General features: G+C 36.0%; 2 protein-coding genes, 1 long non-coding RNA gene and 2 other non-coding genes across 7 annotated transcripts; 1 reads left to right on the top strand and 4 right to left on the bottom strand.

Annotated features, from left to right (window-relative positions):
• Positions 1–2,192: 2,192 nt before the first annotated feature.
• LOC118439245 (kynurenine formamidase-like) lies at positions 2,193–3,924 on the bottom strand. The gene is made up of 3 exons (XM_035860382.1): positions 3,766–3,924; positions 3,084–3,299; positions 2,193–3,022 (listed from the first exon to the last, which is right to left on the bottom strand). The coding sequence occupies exons 1-3, from the start codon at positions 3,824–3,826 to the stop codon at positions 2,757–2,759; spliced, it is 543 nt and encodes a 180-aa protein (XP_035716275.1). The 5' UTR covers positions 3,827–3,924; the 3' UTR covers positions 2,193–2,756.
• A 2,747-nt stretch (positions 3,925–6,671) lies between these two features.
• On the bottom strand, positions 6,672–6,745 carry Trnan-guu. Its single transcript has one exon. It is a non-coding gene; the product is annotated as a tRNA-Asn (tRNA).
• Positions 6,746–7,062: 317 nt separating this feature from the next.
• On the top strand, positions 7,063–7,136 carry Trnak-uuu. The gene has a single exon. It is a non-coding gene; the product is annotated as a tRNA-Lys (tRNA).
• A 4,404-nt stretch (positions 7,137–11,540) lies between these two features.
• On the bottom strand, positions 11,541–13,757 carry LOC110860477 (G protein-coupled receptor kinase 5). Its single transcript, XM_022109524.2, has 4 exons — positions 12,938–13,757; positions 12,676–12,869; positions 12,263–12,620; positions 11,541–11,933 (listed from the first exon to the last, which is right to left on the bottom strand). The coding sequence occupies exons 1-4, from the start codon at positions 12,942–12,944 to the stop codon at positions 11,719–11,721; spliced, it is 774 nt and encodes a 257-aa protein (XP_021965216.1). The 5' UTR covers positions 12,945–13,757; the 3' UTR covers positions 11,541–11,718.
• Positions 13,758–14,157: 400 nt separating this feature from the next.
• Positions 14,158–16,922, bottom strand: LOC118439210. Of its 3 annotated transcripts, none has more exons than XR_004837282.1 (6): positions 16,614–16,922; positions 15,195–15,577; positions 14,777–14,850; positions 14,559–14,645; positions 14,439–14,464; positions 14,158–14,343 (listed from the first exon to the last, which is right to left on the bottom strand). It is a non-coding gene; the product is annotated as an uncharacterized LOC118439210 (long non-coding RNA). The 3 variants fall into 3 exon arrangements; XR_004837284.1 differs by having other exon boundaries at positions 15,195–15,592; XR_004837283.1 differs by lacking the exon at positions 16,614–16,922 and adding an exon at positions 15,651–16,591.
• Positions 16,923–25,188: the final 8,266 nt, after the last annotated feature.

Genomic DNA, 25,188 nt, shown 5'->3' on the forward strand with positions numbered 1-25,188 from the left:
TTATTTCAAAGAAATTGGCGACTTGCCAATTTGCGGATCTTTCCTCCCCATGGACTCCTACCCATGATCTTCTACCCATTATTTCCTACCCGTGATGATCCCCTACCCATGAACTCCTATCCATTATCTCCTACCCGTGATTATTTCCTACCCATGATTATCTCCCACCCGTGATATTTTTAGCCACAAAAAAACGTTTTATCAAATTGTAACTGATACTCTACATAATCTCTATAATATTCTCCACTTGGTAAATATTTAATATACTTCACTATGACTAGTCCTTGTGTCACCAGCCAAAGATACTCGCTGGAACCTTTGGTTATTAAACTAACTTTATCTTTAATTAATCTTGTTTCTGATTTAATACACACAAATGAAAACGTATGACAAATTTCCTATAATTTCCACTTCCAATAAAATTTGTATAGCGTGATTGTATCAAATGCAACTTCTAGATTGCATAATTTTGAAATCCAAACCTTTCAAAATTATGAATTTTTTAAATTTTAAGAAAATTTTTGCAATTTTGAAAAAAAATTCTGCAAATTTTAAAAATTTTGAAATGCTAAAAAATTTTGAAATTCTGAAAACATTCTTCTGTATTCTGTATTTAAAAAAAAATTGTACAATTTTCCAAATTTCAGGACTGTTTGCAAAATTCAATTTTTTTCGAAATTTCAGATATTTTTATAAAATTTCAGGTCGTGAGTAAATGGGTTTAGATTTCAGAAGCGAGATGGCGAGGCGTCTGGCGTTTATGCGGTGGCGTTTCATTTAACTTAGGAGTAGGAAGTCAGAGGTTGTCAACGCCAGATTTTGATGCCTTTTGGATATGTTGGAGGTCTATATGAGTGTACGAAAAGTGAAGAAGGGTTTTACTCCATGGCCCCATTTGCGCCCGCCACACCCCCTCAAAGGTGCGCCAAATGCTAAACTAGCCCCACTAAAACCTTCGCCAAAAATCCAATTTTGCTCGGATTTTCAAAAAAATTACATTTTTGATCCCAGATAGTTGCTTTATAATGTTCAATAACAATCTCTACTTTTTTGAAATTTTCACTATTTTCGAAAATTTGCTGAGCAAGGGTTTGACTTGAAAAAATGCGAAATTACAAAAAAGTTGAGCTTGCTATTGGATATGATTAAGCAACTATCTGGGACCACAAAAATGTAAATTTTTCCAAAATCTGAACAAAACTCGATTTTTGGCGATTTTTTAAGTGCGGAAATTCTCGCTGTTTTTGCGCCTTTGAGGGGGTGTGGCGGGCGCAAATGGGGCCATGGAGTAAAACCCTTCTTCACTTTTCGCACACTCATATAGACCTCCAACATATCCAGAAGGCATCAAAATCTGGTGTTGACAACCTGCGACCTTCTACTCCTTAGGAGAACACGTACGATCTTTCCAAATCTTGACTCCCTTTGGATATGTTGTTGGTCTGTATGAGTGTAGATAAAGTGAAGCAGGGTTAGGCTCCCATGGGGCTTTTGACGCCCCCCACAGCTACATGAAAGTTCGCCCAATGCTAAACCAATGTTAAATTTGCCTCACTAAAACATTCGTCAAACTTTCAAGGTCAAATCCTTGATTAGGATTTTCATAATTTTTACATTCTATTACTCCCTGATAGTTGCTACATCATATCCAATACCAATATTCAACATGGGTGTAATATCAATCACTTATATAATACTAAGGTTTCTTAACTAGTGCTGAATTTTTAACCTAATCCTGATTGATTAGTACCTATATATACCATCTGATTGTCGATTTTTCATCTCCCAACGATTTTGATGTATGATAGCTTAAAATTTGCGTAATTTTGTGTACATTAAGAATCCGTAATAAAATTGGGGGCCCGAAGACAATTTTCGAGATAAAAGCCCATATGTGTGAATGTTTTGCGAATTTTGAGAAATTTGATTTTTCACTCAAATACGGCAAAATATCGGTGGAAATAATTTATAAAATTATTTTGGACCAGAATTTGGCCACTGCCTCGAATTTGGGACCCCATTTTCCAATTTTCAGGATTTTGCAAAATAATTGCAATTTCGGCTTTAATTAGTACACGATCAAAATATGGAATTTATTAATGGCTATTAACGAAGTTTTGAATCAGAAAGATGTGTTACGTAAAAGCATAGTTTGATAATTCGGCGTGTTGGCTAATGAGTTAGTTGAGTTATTCCGATAAGATGGATTCGTTGTAGGTACTATTGCTAATACGGATTTTTGTAAAGTATGCAAAATTTTGTTAATAATGGGTTGTGTTTAATACAATCCATTATATTTTTTTAATTTTGTGTGGAAAGAGTTGCAATTAAGTAAGAATAGTGCCATTAGGCACATAAAATGTACATTTTTAGATGATGATTTATTTTAGTATAGCTTGGTATCAATTGAATAAATTTAATTGTCCATCCCCATAAGCATTTTTTCATAAGTTAAACCTCATTGTTTTCATACAGCGATCAGTCCTACAAATAACTAGTAAGGAAATCAGCCATTATAGTAAACATATCTTGCACATGCGCATCCGGCCAATCAGTATGACCTATTGGATATCTGGCGAATGCATTTGGTACTCCTACAGAATCCAACTTTTCTTGCAGACTTGCCATCTGCCCAAATGGAACAAGAACGTCCAAACTGCCATAAAACCCGACGGTTGGAGGAGACCTCTCATCCACAAAGGTGATAGGACTTGTCTCATTCCAAAGTGCTGGATTTTCTTGGCAGGTGTCGGGTCCTAGCAATTGGACAATGAATGGGTACGCGATAAATTTTTGCAGTAGAAATCAACCATTAAGTCGACTGGCCCAACATGCGATATGACAGCTTTGACGTCACGACTGGCCTCGTCCCATCGGTAACTGTATAGCAATGCTAACAAGGCGCCCGCTGAATTTCCGAACACAGCGATAGAAAGATCGGAAGTAAAGCTGGACTTCAAAAATGCAATTACCGCCTTAATATCATCCAGCTGTTTTGGAAATCTTGGGCTTTCCGCGGATCCTGGGGTAATTTGATAACTAGTTTTAATTTTTAAGGTCGTTGACTCATATTATATTTTTACCTAGTTGATAATTCATATTAGCAATGGCATAATCGGGCAATTTTTCGCGAATAACTGCAACATGCGGATTCAAATCCTCTTTCCGTCCCATCCACCACGCTCCGCCGTGAAGCATTATAAGTATTTTGTTCAACCGAATGGAATCATCATCGGGGATATGCAAATGCAGGATTTGATCCTCATGTTCACCATATGGGACATCAAGGACGACAAGGCCTACAAAACGTTAGATTAGTTATCTTACGAATTAATTATAATAATAAGTGTCGAATTATAATAGAATTATAATTGTCGAAGCACTTCGACAATTATTTAAACTTACAATGGAGGTCTCCCAACGTATGCTCACAGATTTGGACGAAACTAGTGTCAATCGATCGCAAATTTAATTACTATCAAATTTGCAAATGCAACTATCTGCCAATGCGCAGGTTTGGCGGAGATATTTGCATAAAAATAGGCGAAAACTCGCACATTTGTAATGCAAAATTCCGAAAAGTGTAAAATTGGTCGCCTTTATGAACCATCGTCGCCTCTTTTTATGTAAATATCTCCGCCAAACCTGCGCATTGGCAGATAGTTGCATTTGCAAATTTGATACTAATTAAATTTGCGATCGATTGACACTAGTTTCGTCCAAATCTGTGAGCATACGTTGGGAGACCTCCATTGTTAGCCTCACTTTCCACAACGCCAAGTAGAATGACAATTGAACAGCCAAGAAATGCAATTAAATTCTTCATTTCTGCAAGCGATGTGTAAACCAAGCAAAATTGAGAAATCGAGTGAACATTTCACGTGACTCTCTCCTGGCTTAATTGGTTTTTGAAGTGATTGTGTGCACTGATTATCAATATCGCAATCACCTGGGATTGGCAAAAACGAGAGTGGTGAGTGTATGGTGCCATACTCCAAAGAATTCCCGATGTACTCAAGAGTACCAAATGTTCGCAGAAGGAAGATAAGATACAAATCAATTAGATATATAGAATCTCCATGCCGTTGCACTATGGGCCAGGATCCCCAAATTGTGGCCATTAAGGCACTATCTAGAATTAATATCAGACGTATGCCATCGTGTTCTCCATAACCAACTTGTTATCCATGCAAAATATAAAGGCCATCGTTGGAGTCATTCCAGAGAAAAAAATTCACAAACTTTTCATAATACATTAAGGAGATAGGGCTTGGACATCTTCTCACCTATCCGCCTTCATCCGCCCCTATCTGAGCAACTACTTGTACTATTCGGTACCTAATACTGTCGGGAGTATATTCTGCTGCGACCAGCTGCGACCATCAAGTAGTATTCTCACAGAAATATTCTCAGTCCATCAAACGGCGCCAAACTCTCATAATCAAGTAGCTTCGGTGAGTTACTTCTTCTTCACAATAAATATTCAATTTCTGCAAAAATTTCAATTACCCCAACCATCGATTTTATTTTGTGTCGTTTTACCCCAGTTTCACCCATAACAGAGCGATATGTAGCGCTTAAGAGGATGGGTGAGTAAGGTGCCAACTTAACTCATGTTTCACTTTTTTCAAATAGCTGGCATTTCAACAATATTGGATGGATTTTCTTCATTGTTGATGAAAAATGATCTGAATGAGTTGTATTTTCAGATTCGTTATGAATTTTAATTTTGCAACATTTACAAATATTTACGCTCTAACGGCAAAGGTCATAAGGCCAAAGCTCACTTAGCCCCATAAATGGGGTATTGTTGGAAAGGTCTCGGCGGGAGGATTCATAATATATATACTTTTTGGGATCTGGGACCACCCCCTGAGTATTTAGAGACCGATGAATATTTTTGAGTTTTCCAGGTATGTACAGGTTAACACAGGAGGAGATTGAGAGTTAACACAGCAGTAGATCCACGCAAACTCCATAATATTCTTCGGTCTCTAAATATTCAGGGGGTGGTCCCAGACCTCACAAAGTATATATATTATGAATCCTCCCGCCGAGACCTTTCCAATTTATGGGGGTAACCTGAGACTTGACCTAATTTCAGGCTTAATTGTATTTTTGGCAATAATTTAGGGATCCTGGCCCATAGTGCGTTGTGGAATGATGAGGAGTAATTATTCTAATTATTTGCGATGTAAATCAACTTGGCACGAGTTCCGTTGTAGAAACTACAACTTATGATTCAATAGCGTGACTTGTTACATGAAATTCCTTCCGATGCCACAAAATTTATGTTCCCCAACTCTAAATAACGTCTCGTTTTATTGGTAAATCATTTAGGGATTTGCAACCCTTTATTTCTAATTTTCTTTATCCCGGAAATAACATTTTATACACCAGATTCCAAAACTAAAACTATGACTAAAAACATAGGAATCACAGCATGTTTCAATCATTGCACTAAAAGAATATTTATAAATATGGTGCGTTTAAAGCTAATCTACTTGAGCATAAAAAAAATACAAAATCGGTAAAATAGCCACATTAAATAATTTTTGAGAAATTATTTAAAAATTCGACTTCATGACAAGCCCACGAGGGAATTAACCCCTGAGGTCAGCTTCAGGCGAAAAATACACCTCACCCGCGGAGTTTAATGGGATTGGGAAATCCTCCGGGGGAGGGCTTGTCATTCTAATCCCTGAACAAACCGGTGCCAACTGCACAATAAAATTGAAACGAAAGAGCCTCCCAAAAAATAACGTCCTATTATGATTGCATAACCTTGTGAGCATTTTGTAATTAATTTGGACCTTGATCTAAAAACCTGAATTCTTTATTTATTTATAATTGTCAATTTGCCCCAGGATCTGAAGAGAGTCCGGGATTTCCAAAACAGCTGGACGATATTAAGGCGGTAATTGCATTTTTAAAGTCCAGCTTCACTACCGACTTATCATTTGCAGTTTTTGGCGTTTCCGCGGGAGCGCATTTAGCAATGCTCTACAGTTATTGGTGGGATCGAAACAATCGTGATGTCAAGGTGGTTGTATCTCATGTTGGACCTGTGGATTTCATGGACGACGGATATTGCAGGAATATATTGTTGTACCCATTAATAGTGCCCTTGATTGGACCTCATCCGTGCGCAGAGTTCCCAGATATTTGGAATCAGACCAGTCCAATTAATTACATAGAGGAAGCATCTCCACCAACCATTGGATTTTATGGTAACCTTGACATCCTTGTCCCTTTTGGACAAATGCCTGCCCTTCAAGGACGATTGGAATCGGTGAGAGTTGCTAATGAATTTACCAGATATCAAGGAGGACATAATGGCTGGCCCGATACAAGCATTCAAGACATGTACAGAAAAATAACTGATTTTCTGCAGGTTCATATGTAAAATGGTAATCTGTCGGATTGTTGAGACGCTATAACTAATACTTAACTAATTTAATGTGGTTGAAGTAGAACAAATGACTGCTAAAAATATATCAACATTTTAATGATGCATTGTACTAAATGTGTATTCTGGGGCCTTATTTATTGAGCAAACGAGTTTGACCGAACACAAATTAATTCATCAATACATTTTCCTACTAATACTAAATTCAACTATGTTGGAATCTACGAATTAGCTAAAATACTTAAACAGGCAAAATATATGCCGCCCCCGAGTGGACTTGAACCACTAACCTTTAGATTAACAGTCTAATGCTCTAACCAATTGCGCTACGGAGGCTGCGATATGCAAATTATTTGTATTTTTCAGCTATATTTTAATTTTTGGAGAGTACAAAGCTATTATCATTTTCCTTAGATATTGCACTAATGAGCATGATTAGCATAAATGGAAATTCTACGACAAAGTTATGGGCATTTGGCTTTCTAAATGCAGTAGTGTCTCCTGAGTCACAGCCGTCTTAATGAGGCACTAATTAGCTAGCTCATTATCGACCACCGGAATATTATCTCGTCTAATTTGTTCTAATTACACCTTTCTATCCATACCAATAGCTTGAAATATAGCTGAAAAGTACAAATAGTTTGCATATCATTGCCTCCGTAGCGCAATTGGTTAGAGCATTAGACTTTTAATCTAAAGGTTAGTGGTTCAAGTCCACTCGGGGGCGGCATATATTTTGCTGATTTTGAATATTTAAATTGATTTCTATTTGATTTCTCATGATATCACTACAGTTATTTTCAATTCAACTTTTGATTAATTAGTTCTTGAAATTATCCATCATGAACGAAACCAGGAAGATGCTAACTGTACTAAATCATGACAATACATTAAATCCAGCAAAGACAAACTGGCATGAGATGAAGATGAGTAGAACCGGATTATACGTCAGCGAAGCGATACCCTATAATTGGTTAGGAATAGAGGATTTACTATTGTTGCACTTACTAGGGGTACTTTTCAAGTGATAGTCGTGTCCAGGGTACCCACTATGTTTTGTAGGTTCGACTAGATCTGAATATACACTCTGATGTGGAGTCTCTCTATTCCTCTGATTTTATCTGTTTGGTAGAAACTTGGGCGACTGAAAATCTTAGAGCAATTGGCAGGATATCCGAATTTGAAGTCTTTGAGCTACTAGCTGACAAAATTCATTTAAAAGGACGTGGAAGTGGTGGATTGGCAATTCTTATGAAGAAAAAGAAATTTTCTAAGGTCGAAATAGTGTCTACGCCAAATTATCAAATAATATCACAAAAAGTGTATGTGGGCAAATAATTACAATCGCAAATGTCTATATCCAACCTGTCACAGAAAAGGATGGCGATTTGCAATCATTCTTTAATGATCTTGAAGATTTTACTATTAAATTTCCCGACTCAAAAATGGTCTGCGTTGGTGACTTTAACGCCAGAATCCGATCCAAAGGAGCAGCGAATTTAGTTTCACCTGGCTGCATCAATCAAATTAGAATGAGTCAAGACCAAATCACTAACGCACGGGGCCGCAAATTTCTACAAATATTAGAAGAGCATGAACTTACAATTTTGAATGGAAGGTCACCTGGCGACGATAATGGTGCCGTCACATTTGTTACAAAAAATGGATCAAGTTGTATCGACCTGTGTCTTGCGAATCTCAACACGCTCTGCGAAGTAAAGAATTTCGAAATTCTCTCCTGGCCATACTCACACCATTTCCCACTGTGCTTAAAATTGGGACAAGAAATCGAGAAGAAATTTATCACAACCTCAACGCTGAAATGGAGAGAAAATTGTAAATCCTCTTACCAACTTCAGGTCGAGCAAAAAGTGAAAAACACAACTGAAGTGGAACAGATTAACAGAGCAATCTTGGATGTAGCAAAATGCATTGGTATGACCTCAAATAACCTTAAGCCAATCAGCAAGTCATGGTTTGATAAAGAGTGCTCGAATGCTCGGAAGTTAACTAATGAAAACTTTAAAAGCGCCCGCAGGTCTGGCTGGATGGAAGCCAGCAGAATTATTTATTTACACTCAAAATGTGCATACAAAAAATTATTACAGGACAAAAAAGCTGCTCACCTAAGGATGTCCCAAAATAGGATTAACAATTGCAAAAATCCTCAAGAATTCTGGAAAACAGTTCGATCTTTAAGACGGGTACCTACCGCCGCAAACCAAGTAAATTCGGAAGGATGGTTCAATTTCTATAAAAAGATACTCCCTCCTCGTTCCAGTCCAATCCCAATTGCATACGAACCTCACAAATACCTAGCAAATTACAAGAGAAATAATGAATAAATAACACCAGCAAAACAACTATGGGTCGAAAAAACTAAAAATTTTGAACATAAATTTTGGTGGCATTACATGTCATGTATAGTAAATTCATATAAATAAACAACTAATCCGACTCTTGTGATTCCAACTCATCCGGCACTCGGCGATCTGTTGCTGCGATTCGACGCCTCTGCCAATAATGTAAAACTTTTAGCAATGGGTCACAGATCAATAACAATTATTGTTTATGCACGTTTTATGAACCTTGAGAGGTAACTCTCTCGAACTATGGAATCTTTCGTAGCATTTTGTCTCATCGTTGATGCAGAGTCTCTACTGACATGAAATACATTTGCAAGCAGTACCACAGCGAATTCCTTGTAGACGACAGTAGTGGAAGTTCGAAAAGCTTGTTTATCCGTCACCCCGAACGACTTTCTCTGGAAGTCGATTTTGAACTTCTAAATCAGTCGAATTTGAAGCTGGGTTTGGACTGGACGCCCCTTCCGGGATTTTTCTGGAGGAAACGTTCCCATTTTGCGACGATAATTAATTTAAGAAAAATCTACAACGGCGCTCTAAGAAAAAATCTCCCACAAATATGGTGACCTGTTACCACGACGATAATATTTCTTTATCTCGTGTGAACGACTTACGAGTCGGGAAGAATTTCTCTAGTGAAATATCTTCCCAATGATCCGACTGATCAGCATAATTAATTTAAGAAAAATCTACAACGGCGCTCTAAGAAAAAATCTCCCACAAATATGGTGACCTGTTACCACGACGATAATATTTCTTTATCTCGTGTGAACGACTTACGAGTCGGGAAGAATTTCTCTAGTGAAATATCTTCCCAATGATCCGACTGATCAGCATAATTAATTTAAGAAAAATCTACAACGGCGCTCTAAGAAAAAATCTCCCACAAATATGGTGACCTGTTACCACGACGATAATATTTCTTTATCTCGTGTGAACGACTTACGAGTCGGGAAGAATTTCTCTAGTGAAATATCTTCCCAATGATCCGACTGATCAGCATAATTAATTTAAGAAAAATCTACAACGGCGCTCTAAGAAAAAATCTCCCACAAATATGGTGACCTGTTACCACGACGATAATATTTCTTTATCTCGTGTGAACGACTTACGAGTCGGGAAGAATTTCTCTAGTGAAATATCTTCCCAATGATCCGACTGATCAGCATAATTAATTTAAGAAAAATCTACAACGGCGCTCTAAGAAAAAATCTCCCACAAATATGGTGACCTGTTACCACGACGATAATATTTCTTTATCTCGTGTGAACGACTTACGAGTCGGGAAGAATTTCGTGAATGAAATATCTTCCCAGTGCTTTGTGTTCTTCGTGTACAAAAAATTACGTAAATTTTTAGCCATCCAACTTCAAAATCGTTGGAGCGCGAAAAAATCACAATTAGATGGTATGTATAGGTACTAATTAATAGCGAACATGCAATTATTTTTAAAAATTCTATCAAATGGAAAATTGGGGTCCGTAATCTAGGCAGTGACCAAATTCTGGTCCAAAATAATTTTGTAAATTATTTCCTGCCATATTAGACTCAATTTTGACGATTTTGTGACAAAAGTCAAATTTATCAAAATTCGAAAAAAATTCGCACATTTTGGCTCGTAGCGCAAAATCCATCAATGCGCCCCCCAATATTATTACAGATTCTTCATGTACACAAAATTACGCAAATCTTAAGCCATCCAGCGTCAAAATCGTTAGAGCGCGAAAAAATCACAATTAGATGGTATATGTAGGTACTAATTATTGCATGGTAGTTATGTATTATGCCAGTGAATGGCGACGGCCAGAACAGCAAAAAAACAGAAATGTTGACTAGGCATGACAGGATGCCATGCTTCTTGGCTGTTTGACGATAAATTGGGGCATGATGGAATTTGTAATTTCCAAGTACCTGGAGCAGCTCTGTCAAAGACAGATAAATTAGTCATTTTACAGAAACCATTTAACACAAAATCTTACCCTACCCCTTTCACGCCACCCCCTCCTCTCACTGTTACACCTCTTAATTATTTTAATTTTTAAACCTAATCTAACCCCCCTAATCAGACATGTATACATCACTTTCACCAAACCAAGACAGTCACGGTGAACTTCTCCATCAATGCTGATCTGCGTAAAACAGTGGCATATGTTCCGGCAGATGGGCATTACAAGCTATGGTATGTTGGTGGTGGGTTCCAAAATCGGAATTATTACTTTAATGTAATTAATGAATGGTCCCAAATATGAGATATGCGACATCTATATATCTTCATAATTACTTTGTTTCCCCATTTATAATAAGCAGGCGCTCAAAAGTAAAGTCGAACCGTAACTGGGTTTTGAGTTAATAATTAACCTCCATTGGACCAAATACATACAATTGTGTGATATTTTATTTTCCCTTGAGGACGAAATACACAAATATGTGTAATTTAAAATTTACTATTGACAACCAAAATAGATGGGAAGAGTATGAAAAATGGATCAACTGCATTGCCAAATGTGGAAAAATTCATGGTAAAAAGTGGATTTTATAACCTAATTTTAAAAATTTTTCTACATCAACGCCATGCACAAAAGTGTAATTTTCGAGTTGTTTGACTTCTTGTCAGTTTTGAGTTTTGCAATTCTAAAATAAATCAGTCGCTAGCAACTTTTACTTTTCAAGTGACTTTATTTGGTACCCAGAGGTTAATAATTATTATTCCATTGATAAATGTCGCAATTATTTCATAATAAAACTCAATAAATTCTTTTCTGTTGAATGCGGAGATAACATATTTATTGCTTTTACAATATATTTTATAATAATTTATTTAATAATGATGCTTATAATTTGCTAAAGGTTCGAGACTTTGCAGAGTAGGTATTATTGCCAAGTGTTCCCAAGTAAATTCAAATAGTTGCAAATTTAATCACTTCCTCTTTTAATGCTGATTAGTTAGAACAACTGGCCTATCAATGAATTCGTTTGGTAGCAACTTTTAATTTTATGATCGAAGCGAAAATCTTGATCAATTCTAAAGTCTGTATTATTTGTAAAAATTCTGGCAAACATTTCCATCTGGAAGAATTGCAGTGCGGCATCATCGTTCCTTCCTGAATCCTTGTTTACACGGTTTATCTTCAATAATGGTATGTGTGTTAGGATATTTTCTAAAAGGGGTAAAATTCAGATTTTTAGAATTCTACTCAATATAATTCTTTCTACGATTTATAGCATGAGGCGGAGGTACTATGTATGTACTTCTACCGACTTAGATACGATTTGGCTCCGGAGGGTGACATTTATACGGTCGCTAAATTCTGCCCAATGTCATATCAGTAATAAAATTGTTACCGACGTTGTTAACAATTTGTTACTCTGGGATGACAAATTGTATCTGTAATTGTTACCTGTGGGTAGAATTTCATAGTACCTTCGCCAGTAATATTATTGTTCCCCAATTACTTAGAGTGTGCAAAAATCAAAGTTAAAATTTTACTTGATCTATCAACGGGAATTGGTACTCCCAAGTATTCCGTACGCCCCGAAAATTGCATCCCATTTGTGAATGGGGTTCTAAATTTGGATTTATTTAAGACATTTTTTAACAAACTTTTGACCTCCTCGTCAACCATATTTGCCATGATTCGTAACCATAAAGAACGTTTTGAAACGTTTTTGGTTTCAAGATCCAGTAAAATTTCGTTTGTAAGGAATAATCTGCCTTTGGTAAACATTTCAAACACGATGCAACCATACGCCCACCAGTCAGAGTTAAGGGTCCAATCGTTACAATAGTTTTCTGGGGCCCAATATACCTTCGTGCCAAGTTGGTGAAGCTCCCTTCGTACTTTACCCTAATTCAAGAGGATTTATTTATGTCACAAATATTTGAGGAAATGTAACATTTACCTCTCCCAATTTAGCGGAACAACCAAAATCTCCTATTTTGATGTGAAATTGTTGATCTAGGAAGACATTTGCAGGTTTCAAGTCTCGATGAGCAACTCCGAAACTGTGTAACGCTTCAAGTCCCAGTCCTAACTCGACGGCATAAATTTTTGCATGGTCTTGACGAAGTAATTTGGTGAAATCCAATAAACTGCCTATTTCACATATAATAATATTTTAATTCATTAATTTCAACTAATTTAATATATATTAAAATCATTACCCTGCATCAAATCTGTGACAAAATGAATATATATATCTGACTCGTATGCGTACAATAGACGCACAATTGCATCAGAAATGTTGCCACATTGAAGAACTTCAGATTCCAGGATGGACCCGTTATAAATTTTAAGAATAGATTTCACCGCGACTTGTTCCCCAGTTGGGAGAAACTTTTTCTGTTTGGTAAATTTAGTAGAATTTACTTTGCAAATCGTTAAAAATATCGTAGATACAGACTGGCCTTAGCTGTTAACCAAAAATACCAGGTCACTCCTCTACACAGTACTTCTGGTGTAAGTGTAAGTAAGTAAAACCAAGGTTACACCACCTATTTCTTAGCTAAAATATTTTTAATCGTCGTACTTTACTTATTTCACGTAAGAAATAGGGGGCGTAATCTTGCTTTGTGGCAAAATATCAATAAAATGAGGGCGTTATATTTTTTAAAAAAATAACAAAGATCTAGGATGTATAATATATGATGTTACCAATATGAATGTGCACTTGCGGAGATACTTGAACACCAACAATTATGGGTGGATATTTGCATAGTTTAGTTAAGTGACTTATCGTCGCCCTAATTCTAAAAAGACCTAAGCGCAGTCGATGCTTAATTTTAAAAAGACCTAACTACACAAAAAAAAGTGACATTACGATTTATCTACAATCCAAATCAAAGCTACCCTCTTTTCAATAAAAACTGAACACCGTCGCCCAACTGTGACTGTAGCTTGAAATTCCCGCGTGGCGATTTCTCATTTTAGACTGGCCATCATTGCTTCAGGATGAGAATAGGGAAGAGGAATGCGAGATTTTTAAAATTTTCCGCATTTTTTAAGCTACAACCACAGTTCAATTTTTCCACCTCAAAAGCTACACCTAATTGTGACTAATTCTATAATCACAGTAACAATATGGTGGATTTGTACCTCTCTAGTATTACTACACTCTTAGAAAAATCAATACCAGATCAATACCAGGCGGTATTCATATGTGACTCCACCGTTTTGGTATTGATTTAATACCAAGCGGTATTATTTTGTATTTATACCGTCCTCGTATAAAATTGTGACTTGCGGTATTGATTTTTTTGCATGATGGTATTGTTCATTAATACCGTGGGGTAGGAATCTAAGACGATGCGGTATTAAATGAGTAAATGCGGTATTAACGAGTGATACCATACGTTAAGAAAAATAACGGTTTAGTACGGCTTGGTATTGATCTAAACGTTATTTATTTGATACAATTACAGCTTGTAATCTACAAGTAAGAAAATTATAAATGACATACATAAATAAATATTTACATAAAATGGAAATTAACCAGATTCAATATAGTGTAATAACTTAATTATAAAAATAGCTTACACACAATAATGTAGAAGAGTTAAGCTGACTGGATCTACAAGGACAAGTAATTAAAAAAATAAATTGTAAACAAGTCACATTTTGCGATATTTATTTTACATCAATTTTTTCGAATTAAAATTATCTTACCTCCTGATTGGATAGGAAATCTGCCACTGAAACAAGTAAAAAGCAAGTTGTCAATTAGCTGAAATTTGTATTTCTAGAATATCTACACACGTCTATTTTAGTTTAAATTGTTGTACCTACATATTTGTAAATGTGTTCACAGCCTAAAATTATCCTGAATCCTATATTCGCGACCGGAACAAGGAATTGGCTAAGTCAATGAACCACCTAAATATAAAAGAATTAAATTAATTAATATAAAGCAGGAAATAAAACAAAATTGGTGATTTAAAATTCTTATTCATTAATATAATATGTAGCAAAAGATAAAACGAAATGACAAATAAATTTAAGCTTACCTTCTAGTAACAACGTGTCAAAGTTTCTATCGGAAGTACTCAATTTTTTCCCCTCAAATAATTCCCCAGCAGAACTAATTTAGAAGAACTTATTTTTAAAAAGAGAACGATTTGCAACTGCAAGTGACTAGTTTGCAAATCTCGCGCAAAAGTCTAAAGTCTATAACGGACAGATTTGAGACTGCGTAAACGTGGTATAAAATTGGTACAGGTCAGTATTGATGTTGTACCAACTCGGTATTACAAGTTAATACTCTCCACGTACAAGCTCGTGGTATTGATTTTTCGCAAGATTTTAATACCGAATCATGCCTGCGTGATAATACCAGCACGACGGTATTAAAATTTTTCGAATATCAATACCCAGTTTCTAAGAGTGTACAATGTTAAAGTTAATTAAAAGTTTAAAGCAACATACCACAGTGAAGAAAGTTATAACCACGTAAATCAAGAGTTGTTGGACACTGCAATCCGGCACAAACCAGTATCGTCCTCTTACATATGTCACAGGTTTAGAAGAAACATAAAATCTGACGGATCAGGGTAGGAATACTTCTTCAAAATATTTGCGTCACTTTCCCCAATCAAGGTTAATGCGACCGATACACCTGGCGGTGTTTTGTACCCGGCGGGGACATTGTACCCAATAATGCCACCATATCCGGCACGTTTCGCTAATCTTAGACGTTGTAGGGGATCACAGGAAAACTTCCAATTATCCAGCAGCATCGTGGATTTCGAGTCTCGTACTTGTCTCAATTTTCCACAATCTTCATAATCATCCTCATATACTAGGAAACCCTGGGGTACATAAATCTAATTGAATTTCAAGCAAACGGAATATTTAATCAGGGTTACGATTGGTAAAACCTACAGTGCAGACTTGAGATAGCCCGAGCCTGGTTTGGAGTGTGATATCCAATTTGATATTTCATACTCAGTTGTCATTTCCAGCCACCATACCAAATTTCAGCTCAAAGATACAAGTTTTAGAAATCGGGGTGGGTGACCCACTAGGGTCCCTCAAGATGAAAATTTTTGCAATGTGACATGAAAATATTTCACTAGATACCTTTAGGGTCATCCATACCAAATTTGAGCTTTCTAAGATAACTATTAAGGTTTGGTGCATAATAAATCAAACCGAATATTCTGCACCAACCCCTCAACATCACTAATCTGACCCCCACCGGTCCAAATCTTTTTTGATCGAACCCATCTTCGAACTTAGCCTCGACCTGGCCGAGATACCCATTTTAAGATCGAGTTGGTCAAAATCGGTCCAGTTGTTCATCCGCTGGACCGTCACAGACAGACAGACGGACATGACGGTTCGATAAGCCCTGGCTCGGGCTAAAAACCAGATTTCCCAGGGTAGAGAGAAAAAGTGGGATAAATGCACTTTTTCGTTCAAAACCCACAGTCGGTGGGAAAAGGTGGGATATTGCATAGATTTGAAAAAAAGTTATCTGAAAGCTAATATTTTGAAAATCATATTCGTGTTCTCCACGAAATCCTGAGAAAATGAGTGGGTGCCACGATTTGAATTAAAGAATCTTAAAATTAGCATTGTTGAAATGTAAGAATTGAAATATGGGCAGTATTCATGAGTGTTCCGGTCAACCACGAATAAGAAGTTGTATTCCAGAAATATTGATTTTTAAGGAAATTAAGTTTTTCCATAACTAAATAAATTGCCAATTTTCAACACGTTTGGACGGTAAAAACCACTTTATCCCATTTATCCCACATGCCCTGGGAAAAATGTGTTTTTTGACGGGAAAATCTAAACCCTGTATATAATACATGTCTAGTCAAATTAATTTATTAAACTGACCATTGAGTCGATCATTGAGTCGAATTTGATTTCCTGCACTCCATCCACAGTTAGGATTGTCTCTCCAGATCTTCTTTTAATTACGGATATCTCAGTTTTCTCAAATTCTTCGGATTTATTTGTAAGTATTAGTGTCAGAACGGCTACTAGTAATATTAGACTGGAATAGTGATTTATCTTGCCCCAATTCCATGCTCTAATTATTCTAGGAAATCTTTTCAAAGTAGTGAGAATATTTAAATTCATTTTAAAAAAAACGTTCCAATTCAATGTGTCAAGCAGGAGGAAACGTTTAGTTTTACTGATGACTAAATTATTTGTGCAATTATTCGACCACATAAATATCGCCCTTATCGGCACGATAATATCTATGTAATAATTTACACAACATGACACACGATGATGCATTGCGTTGCGAATTAACGAATAGATAGCGAAACTGCGTTGCGAAATCTATTTCGCAATGATATCATACCTCAGCTGGGTTGTCAAACACAGATTTTTAAATATCTTATAGTGGCGTCCAAACGTGACATTGAGAGAGAAATGTAGACATGTAGACCCAAATATCGAATATACACTCTTAGTGAAGTGGTAATGATTTGACAATTCAGATCATTACTATAGTAATAATTAGATAATTATCATTTTTGCCGAGATTATTTTAAATTTCCTAAATATGTAGATAATGGTGGTCATCTATGTACATATTGACAATCACAATTATTGTCTGTGAACTAGTTGGATGGATGTTCCATCCTATAAAGTACAGGCAACGTTTCATATCTGTTTATTTTATTCATAAACATTCCTCTAATTTCTGATAAATACGGTATTGCTGCTGAGTTTGCACAATGGGTTGTTTTGTTAAATTAAGTAAATACATACGTGCTTAACTTATAGCCTGCGTAGGTACATACATACATACCTGAGGACATTGTAATAAAACAATGATTCATTCGGTGTATTTATCTTATTTATTCTCAAACAAATTCCGCACTGAGCGATGCTTATCAAGGTCCATGTATGCTTTAACTGAATGTGGAAACAATAATTAAAATCTGAAATAAGAAATTGGGGTAATTGTTGTATAGGAAGACGTAGATATAAACAGGTTGATAAAAAAACTTGTAACATTTTATTTTTTACTGACTCTAGAACTTGTCACCGTGCAAGTGACCTATCACATCAACTTAAAAGTATTGATTTTACATCATGGGTAATCATCCACTTAACGTTCAATATAAAGGCATTTCTAATACAACAATTTACAATATTTTATGTAGTAATTGCTTCCATCCTCTGTTACATATAAAGATTGGTTCATCGGCATTGGGGGACATGTTTTTGAAATTGTTTAACGTTGACAAGCTTTCGGTACATACAGATACCTTCATCAGGTCACAAAAATTTAATTCGGATTATAAATGACAAGTACATACATATCGTCGTTCTAATTCTAAATAGAGCTAAGTGCAGTGAATGTTTAATTTTAAATAAAGCTAAGTGCAGTAAGTTCTTAATTTTGAAAAGAGCTAACTGCACAATAAACACTATAGTTAAAACAAGTGCAATTAGCTCTTTTTAAAATTATGAACTTACTGCACTTAGCTTTATTTAAAATTAAGCATGCACTGCACTTTTAGCTCTATTTAGAGTTAGAATGACGATATAAGATTTTTGGAAAATAATAAGTAGATTTGGTAATTATAGTGAGTGATTGATAATTTAAAAAAATAATTTACAATATTCTAACTGGTAATGTTAGTAAGAGATAGGCATCCGCCCATTTTGCTACGCAATTGCTTTGACAATGACTACAGCTTTGAACTTCTAGTGTTACCAATCAGACCTAGGGACCAACCAAGCTAATGGACTCGCATCGTTAAGTGAAATTTAAAATTGGACTCCACAGTTTGATAGTAGGTTAAGAATACGTTTATTTTCAATGTTAAAAGATTTTCTTCTCAAAACCCTTCCTACACGTGGTACATTAATACATACTTTGTGCTTCCTTCGGATTCATCGAGCATTTCCTTAATTCCTGACGGAAAGGTGTGGGTAACATTCTTCTAGTAATTTATCTCTAGTAATTTATTCCTCGGTAACGAAAAAATTCGCCAATGCAAAAGAATTAATATTTTAATTCATAAGCAACGAAATGTTCATGTTGAGCGAAATAAGTATGGTCAAAGTAAGACCACAGATTAATGATTGGTTCATTTACTTAATTAATTAATATGATCATAGATGATGATTTCGTAATTGTAACTGAATTTAATTACAATTACGCCATGTTCAAATCTGAAATTACAAACTACCAATTACATTTGAATAATTTAATTCAATTACGAATTACAATTATAAATTTGTAATTATGAATTAATAATTTGGCCAGCGCATTAGATTATTATGAAATTCGAAAATGCTTGCAAAGCACGTGGAAAAATAAATAATAAAGAATTATGTGCGTGCTCCAATCTCAATATTTCAGAATGAAAGTATAAAATAAAATTTGACGGAATTTCTTAAAACTATTTTAATCTATTTTTTGGATAGCATTTCTGCAATGCTTTACCCTTAGTTTCATGTAACAAATTTTAAAAAATTGCAACCAGTTTCGGCTCCCCCAACTCCGTGGGTTCCCCTATGCTACGTTTTCCTACCGACCCCTAGTTCCGCTAGTGTTATGCATACTGTTTTTTATGCGACCTATATATGTATTTGTAATTGAATTTTCTACCTTCCACCTGATACTGTTAAAAATGCAGGACATTTTTTCATGGAGTATATTGACATTACGAAAAGGCCCGGTACCCAAACGCGTACCAGGCCCGAGAATTTTACGGTACGGCTCTGAGAATTATAGATAATCAAAGCATTTATTGATGTAATTCGTATTGTACAAATTAGTTGCAGGAATTACGCGTAATGTTGTCGATTATTCCTGTATCATTGGTGATACCTGTCAGCAACTATTCTAGGAGAGTCCATAATATTTCTATTTGAAGTGGTTTACACAGGTAGTGACGAAATTGGTACTGGATGTTGTGAATTACACGCTCCGTGCGTGCTCCTCCAACCAAATCCTTACTGCGTTGCGCGATCCTGCCCTCTTCACCAGTCCAAACCTTCACAGAGGAACTCGACGAGAATTGGGAGAGCAGTTTCCTCTACGCCATCATTCGGACCCCACACCGGTGTAGTCACTTCTCCCTTGGGTTCCTCCTCCATACCCAAAACCAACTCTCCGCCACCTGAGAGTCAAATCGGGACGGAGACACAAATTATTTACACTAACCTAAATTCATTTGCATTATCGAGTCTGTAAAACTATTTCACAAAAAGAGGGAGCGTAAAATAAAACCCATTACGAGTTGAAGATTGTTCACACATAACTACCCAAGCCAGTTGCTCTTAGGAGGACACCACGCCAACCTGATAATCACAGATCCTGACGCCCTTTGGATATGTGGTAGTACCCGGTGAGAGAATAAAAAGTGTAAAGGGGTTTGATGCCATGGCCCCATTTGCGCCCGCCACACCCACTCAAAGGTGCGAAAAACACGAAAAATACCCTGTTTTGGTGCATTAAAAAATTCACCAAAAATCCTATTTTGCTTGGATTTTCAAAAAAATCGCATATTCGTGATCCCAGATAGTTGCTTTATCACATCCAATATCAAACTCAACTTTTTTGAAATTTTGATTTTGTCGAAGACATACCGTTGCTCAGGGAATTTTCGAAAACAGTGAAAATTTTTGAAAAGTTGTTTTTGCTATTGAGTATGATGAAGCAACTATCCGGGATCAAGAATATATATGTTTTTTGAAAATGCGAGCAAAATTGGATTTTTGGCGTAGGTTTTAGTGTGGCTAGTTTAGCATGGGGCGCACCTTCAAAGGGGTGTGGCGGGCGCAAATGGGGCCATGGCATCAAACCCTTTGACACTTTTTGTTCTCTCACCGGGTACTACCACATATGCAAAGGGCATCAGGATCTGTGATTATCAGGTTGGCGTGGTTTCCTCCTTAGTTATTTCACACTCACATCCTACATATGGTACGAGTGCATTATCCAACGACGAGCAGACCCCCGTGGCCGAGTGTTTATCCAGTTCCGTGGCGGAATTCTATCACCACCTGGCGACGCCCTCTTCCCCATTTCCAGAGACGACGCGGAACAAGACCAACATTCCCCCCACAGTTGGAACAACTCCTGAGAAATGATAGAGCGGATGGCAACTAATAGAATTTAGAGGGATCCGGCAGGGTTTATGCAGCTTTCCAAACCGGAAAAATTATATATATATTTAACCAATATTTACATAAATTTAATTTCCAATATTCTATGGTAGCGCATGAGAAGCTTTCGGCTGTGTCTTCGCATAATGAAATGAAGCCTGCATATTATATAAGCTCAAAATAATGCTGATGATTAATTCCCTAGCTAAATATAATTTATTGTATAAATATTGGGCATAGAAATTTCAAATACAATCTAGCTAGAAACTCAATTTATTTGTTGGTATTCAAATTATTTTTTCATCTAAATCGATCATTAATTCTCTATTCCTCAAAAATTTAGGTAGGCATTAATCCCTATTGTTGCTTATGCTTTTGCATTTGTAGGTTTCATTCTATTGAGCAATGACTTACATATATGTACAGAAGTCATGGTAAAGTAGAACTTTGACTGTGCAGAGTGTACAGTTTGACCTATGGTTAATTTTTTTTCTACATTCAAAATCCAAGTTTATGCATAATTTTTATATCAACATGTGCATCAGAGCCTCCTCTACACAGTGGTATAATTTTTGAAACCTGTTAATTTGGTTTCTGAGCATTATTCGTACTCAAAATTTCTGGAAAAATAACTTTCGATCGGAGGAATACATCTTGCTGAGGCTATCCCTAATAGTTGGATATACCGGACCATGGTATATGCATTGAGATAAGTTCAATCCAATACTTGTATATGTCCTCCCGGGGATGACTTCCTTGTATGTCCATTCAATCCTCAAAGATACTGTCACCACTTTCACTTTAATTCAGGATGCATGTAACACACAGCCCAAGTAATGGATTCCTATCCGCAGCGACAAATAGTTCAGGAAATTTGTTTGGGACGTTAATAATTCCAACAGCAATGTTTCTATTTCTTCATCACTGCTGAAGAAAACTATTGCTGAAATTATGCGGGGGGCATTACCATCAAAATTCGACTCTTTATCTACTGAATTTGTTTAAAAAGTTGGATCTGTAGTTTCGAAATTGGAAAGGCGACAAGATAACCTTAAAACCGCTGTGAACTCGATTTCTTCAAATATGAAGATGGAAGTAGCAGCTGTTATGGAGGATATTACATAGCAATCTCACAGGCTGCACAAAGCACTTAATATTTTAATTCCAGAGCTGTCTCTCTCTCTGGAACACTATTCCAAAGCAAATTAAAGCATTCAGTAATTATGGTTCAATTCAAGAGTCGTCTTCAGGATTATTTATTAAGCAATTGAATGTAAAATCTTTTCGTATTGGGATGGAGATATTTGGTATTATTTTCCTATCCAATTTTAAGTTTCATTATGTTATTATATTATGACTAATGCTATTATTGCTATTATGCTATGCTATGCTATGCTATTATTCTTCAATACATTCCTGCCTCAATCAGTTATGTTTTACTTTAATGTTTAAATGTTTATCAATAATCAATCTTCTATTTTCCTGATCACAGGGTTAGGATGATTTCCGAATTTTTGTATAGTTTTGAGATATAAATGGAAATAAATCAATTGTTATTTAAATAAATAGGTCCGCTTCTGACTTGGAAAACTAAAAAAATATATATATTTGTAAATACAAATAATGGCAATTTCGGGTTGCAAAATATTTGCAATGTAATGGTTAAGATATTGAAGAGACACTGTATAGGTATTCAAATAAAAATGTGTGGATGTACTAAGGGAATAATGGTTGGGATGGTGTCAAAGTTCGAGAAGCAACCATAGCAAAACTATTAATTAGTGTTCCATTCTACCGAAAATCCGAATTGATATAATCACTAATAATTATTGAGAGAGCCCGCTTACACCAAACAGGTTAAATTTGCACGTGGCATCAGATTTGATGACTTGCATTTACTTTATTCTAATTTATTCTAATCCGTATTTCTAATATATGTATTAAGTATTCTTGTTTTAATCTAATCTATTTTAGTTTTCCCAAATTCAATTGCAACTGATCGCGCGGTAAGGTTATTAGTAGCGTGATAGTCCAATCAATTATAGAGCTCAAATATGTTCCAAGAACTGGCTTGTCCACTCCGAAGAGGTTAGTTCCATTGACCCCCGCATATACTTTCACAGGTCTCAGGGCCCTGAGTGTCGTACGTATGAGTCGATGCTCGCCTTGGGCCCTTACCCGATTTTTCCAATATGTTATAATTTGTCCAGAAGTTGTGTTCGCTCGTATGGCCAATGGAAGTAATGCAATTATAATTAGTAATATGATGATTGCATAAAACGGGAATCTTATGTAGAACAATGGGTTCAGGCCATAGTCTAGAAAACGAATTGAGGCAAAGTTCATTGAAGCTGATAGGCAAAGACCTAATGCCATTAGCACAAATGTCTGAACTGCAAGGGGTACTTCATGTACTTTCACTAATACTTGTATGCCTTTGTATCGTGTAATCCAGGCTATGGTTAGGGTGGTTCTTCCCAATCTATATGTCAGTTAACACCCGAAAAGTAAATATTCAGCCTGTCGATTTTTTACGAATGACTGACTCACCTAGCGTTTTCAGCATGACGTAGCACGATACACAAGCTTTTCAACCCCATTTGTCCCGCGATTGCAAGAATGAAAATAATAAAGGGCAAAATTCTTTGAACTTCCATATAAAAGATATACATGTTTGCCGTTCTGAAGCAAAAACTTAGAACTCGTACGACAACGTTATTCCATATTCCCAACGCATCCCAGATATCCCGAAGGATGAAATTCATGGCGTCATAGTCCATTAAGACAACAATGGGAGCCATTATGTGTGCCAAAATTATAGATGTGGTAAATACTGTTAGACACAGTAGACCTACATAGATAGAGTAAACACATATTGTAGAAGCCGTACAAAATACAATGCCCATTTTACAACATGGTAACCTGCTTTATCCAGATTTCCTTCTTTAGTTTTCGCAAGCTGTCTAGGTTGCCCGATCCTTATTGATTTCTGCAATAAGTTTGTCTTTGAGTTGTCTTTACTATTCACTAATGTCTTATCTTCCATTTTCCGGAATTCGTTATATAAATCTAATGCAGCATTCACAATGGCAACCACGTCATCACCCCTAACAAGAATAACCAACCCAGTGCCAGCTGCCAACAAGCCGGCAAATGTAATGATGATGTATTGAATTATATGATGTGCTGTCATTTGATATCGATTGCGGAATAGATGGGAGTAGATTACGAAAACGTTCCCTGCACCATTCACACATAAGAAGCTGAAAACGATAACAATGTACCACCATTTGAACTTGGATGGTCCACCTTTGTCGAAAGTGTATCGCTTTAATATATGATTCCAACCTAATGGAGTTTTCCATATGAATCGATTTAGGCGAAATGCTGTATGTATAGACCGATATACCAGTTCTGTTGGCATTGTACTTTTTAAACTGCAGCGCTTTGCAAGGGATCTGTGATGGTAAGATGCCGACGTTTCGATTTATTCTTCAGTTCTAAGTCGAAAAATCAATGAGAATCAGCCAGCAACTTAAAGAATATTGCTCGTCAATATCTTATCAAATATTTCTTGGGTCTATCATGTAAGTCCAAAATACTGTTTACGATTGCTTCATTTCTAATACACGTTTGCTTAGAAACTCTATTTATTTTTTATGGTAATGAAATTATTTTTCCTTCAACTAAAAACTTCAAATCAACAACCAACCAACCAACAACCGACAATTTCAACTTTTAGCTTGTTAATTCTCCATTCCTCAAAGGATTTAGACAATTGGGTTGGACCGATTTGGGTTGACATTAATCCGTATTTTCTGGTATTTTCTTCTGTATATGTCCGCTTATACTTAAGAGGTTTTGTGTTGTTTGTAATGAATTTATTTTGTGACTTTTCAAAAGTTCAAATGTCAGAAAGTCCGAAGGCGACGAATATATTATTTATCTGTGTGTTGGATTGCAAATGACTTTTGCAAATTAAGCCTGAATAGGAAATAATAAATATATTAACTAAAATGAGGTATTAATTAAACTATGCATACATATATTAGGCCGTTGGTGAAGAATAATTTGTTAGTTATACCGAAAAATTATTTGCTGTAATATGATGTGCAAAATTTGAAAAGTAGCAAGGAATTCTGCTTAGTTCCGGAAACCAGTATAGCAAGTTAGTAAATAACGGTTAAAAATGATTTTTGCCGCTATAAATATATGTATCTCATCGTATTTCCTGTCGTTATATAATTTATTATGCAATTTAAATTAGGTGATCCTTAACGTCATTACGAAGTATAGCAATTACTGACGCGGTTTGGATTTAAACCTTGAC

This window comes from Folsomia candida, unplaced genomic scaffold, assembly GCF_002217175.1.
Source record: "Folsomia candida strain VU population unplaced genomic scaffold, ASM221717v1 Fcan01_Sc032, whole genome shotgun sequence".
In the NCBI taxonomy this organism is placed as follows: domain Eukaryota; kingdom Metazoa; phylum Arthropoda; class Collembola; order Entomobryomorpha; family Isotomidae; genus Folsomia; species Folsomia candida.

What these genes read in the sequence shown, in the direction of transcription:
- LOC110860477 (XM_022109524.2), bottom strand. An exon ending in GTTCCGCTAAATTGGGAGAG is followed by an intron (nt 12,621 to 12,675) that starts GTAAATGTTACA and finishes CTCTTGAATTAG; the next exon opens with GGTAAAGTACGAAGGGAGCT. An exon ending in AATTCCCGTTGATAGATCAA is followed by an intron (nt 11,934 to 12,262) that starts GTAAAATTTTAA and finishes TACCCCTTTTAG; the next exon opens with AAAATATCCTAACACACATA.
- LOC118439245 (XM_035860382.1), bottom strand. Translation starts at nt 3,826, where the DNA reads ATGAAGAATTTAATTGCATTTCTTGGCTGTTCAATTGTCATTCTACTT. An exon ending in TCTACTTGGCGTTGTGGAAA is followed by an intron (nt 3,300 to 3,765) that starts GTGAGGCTAACA and finishes AACGTTTTGTAG; the next exon opens with GCCTTGTCGTCCTTGATGTC. An exon ending in TAATATGAATTATCAACTAG is followed by an intron (nt 3,023 to 3,083) that starts GTAAAAATATAA and finishes AAATTACCCCAG; the next exon opens with GATCCGCGGAAAGCCCAAGA.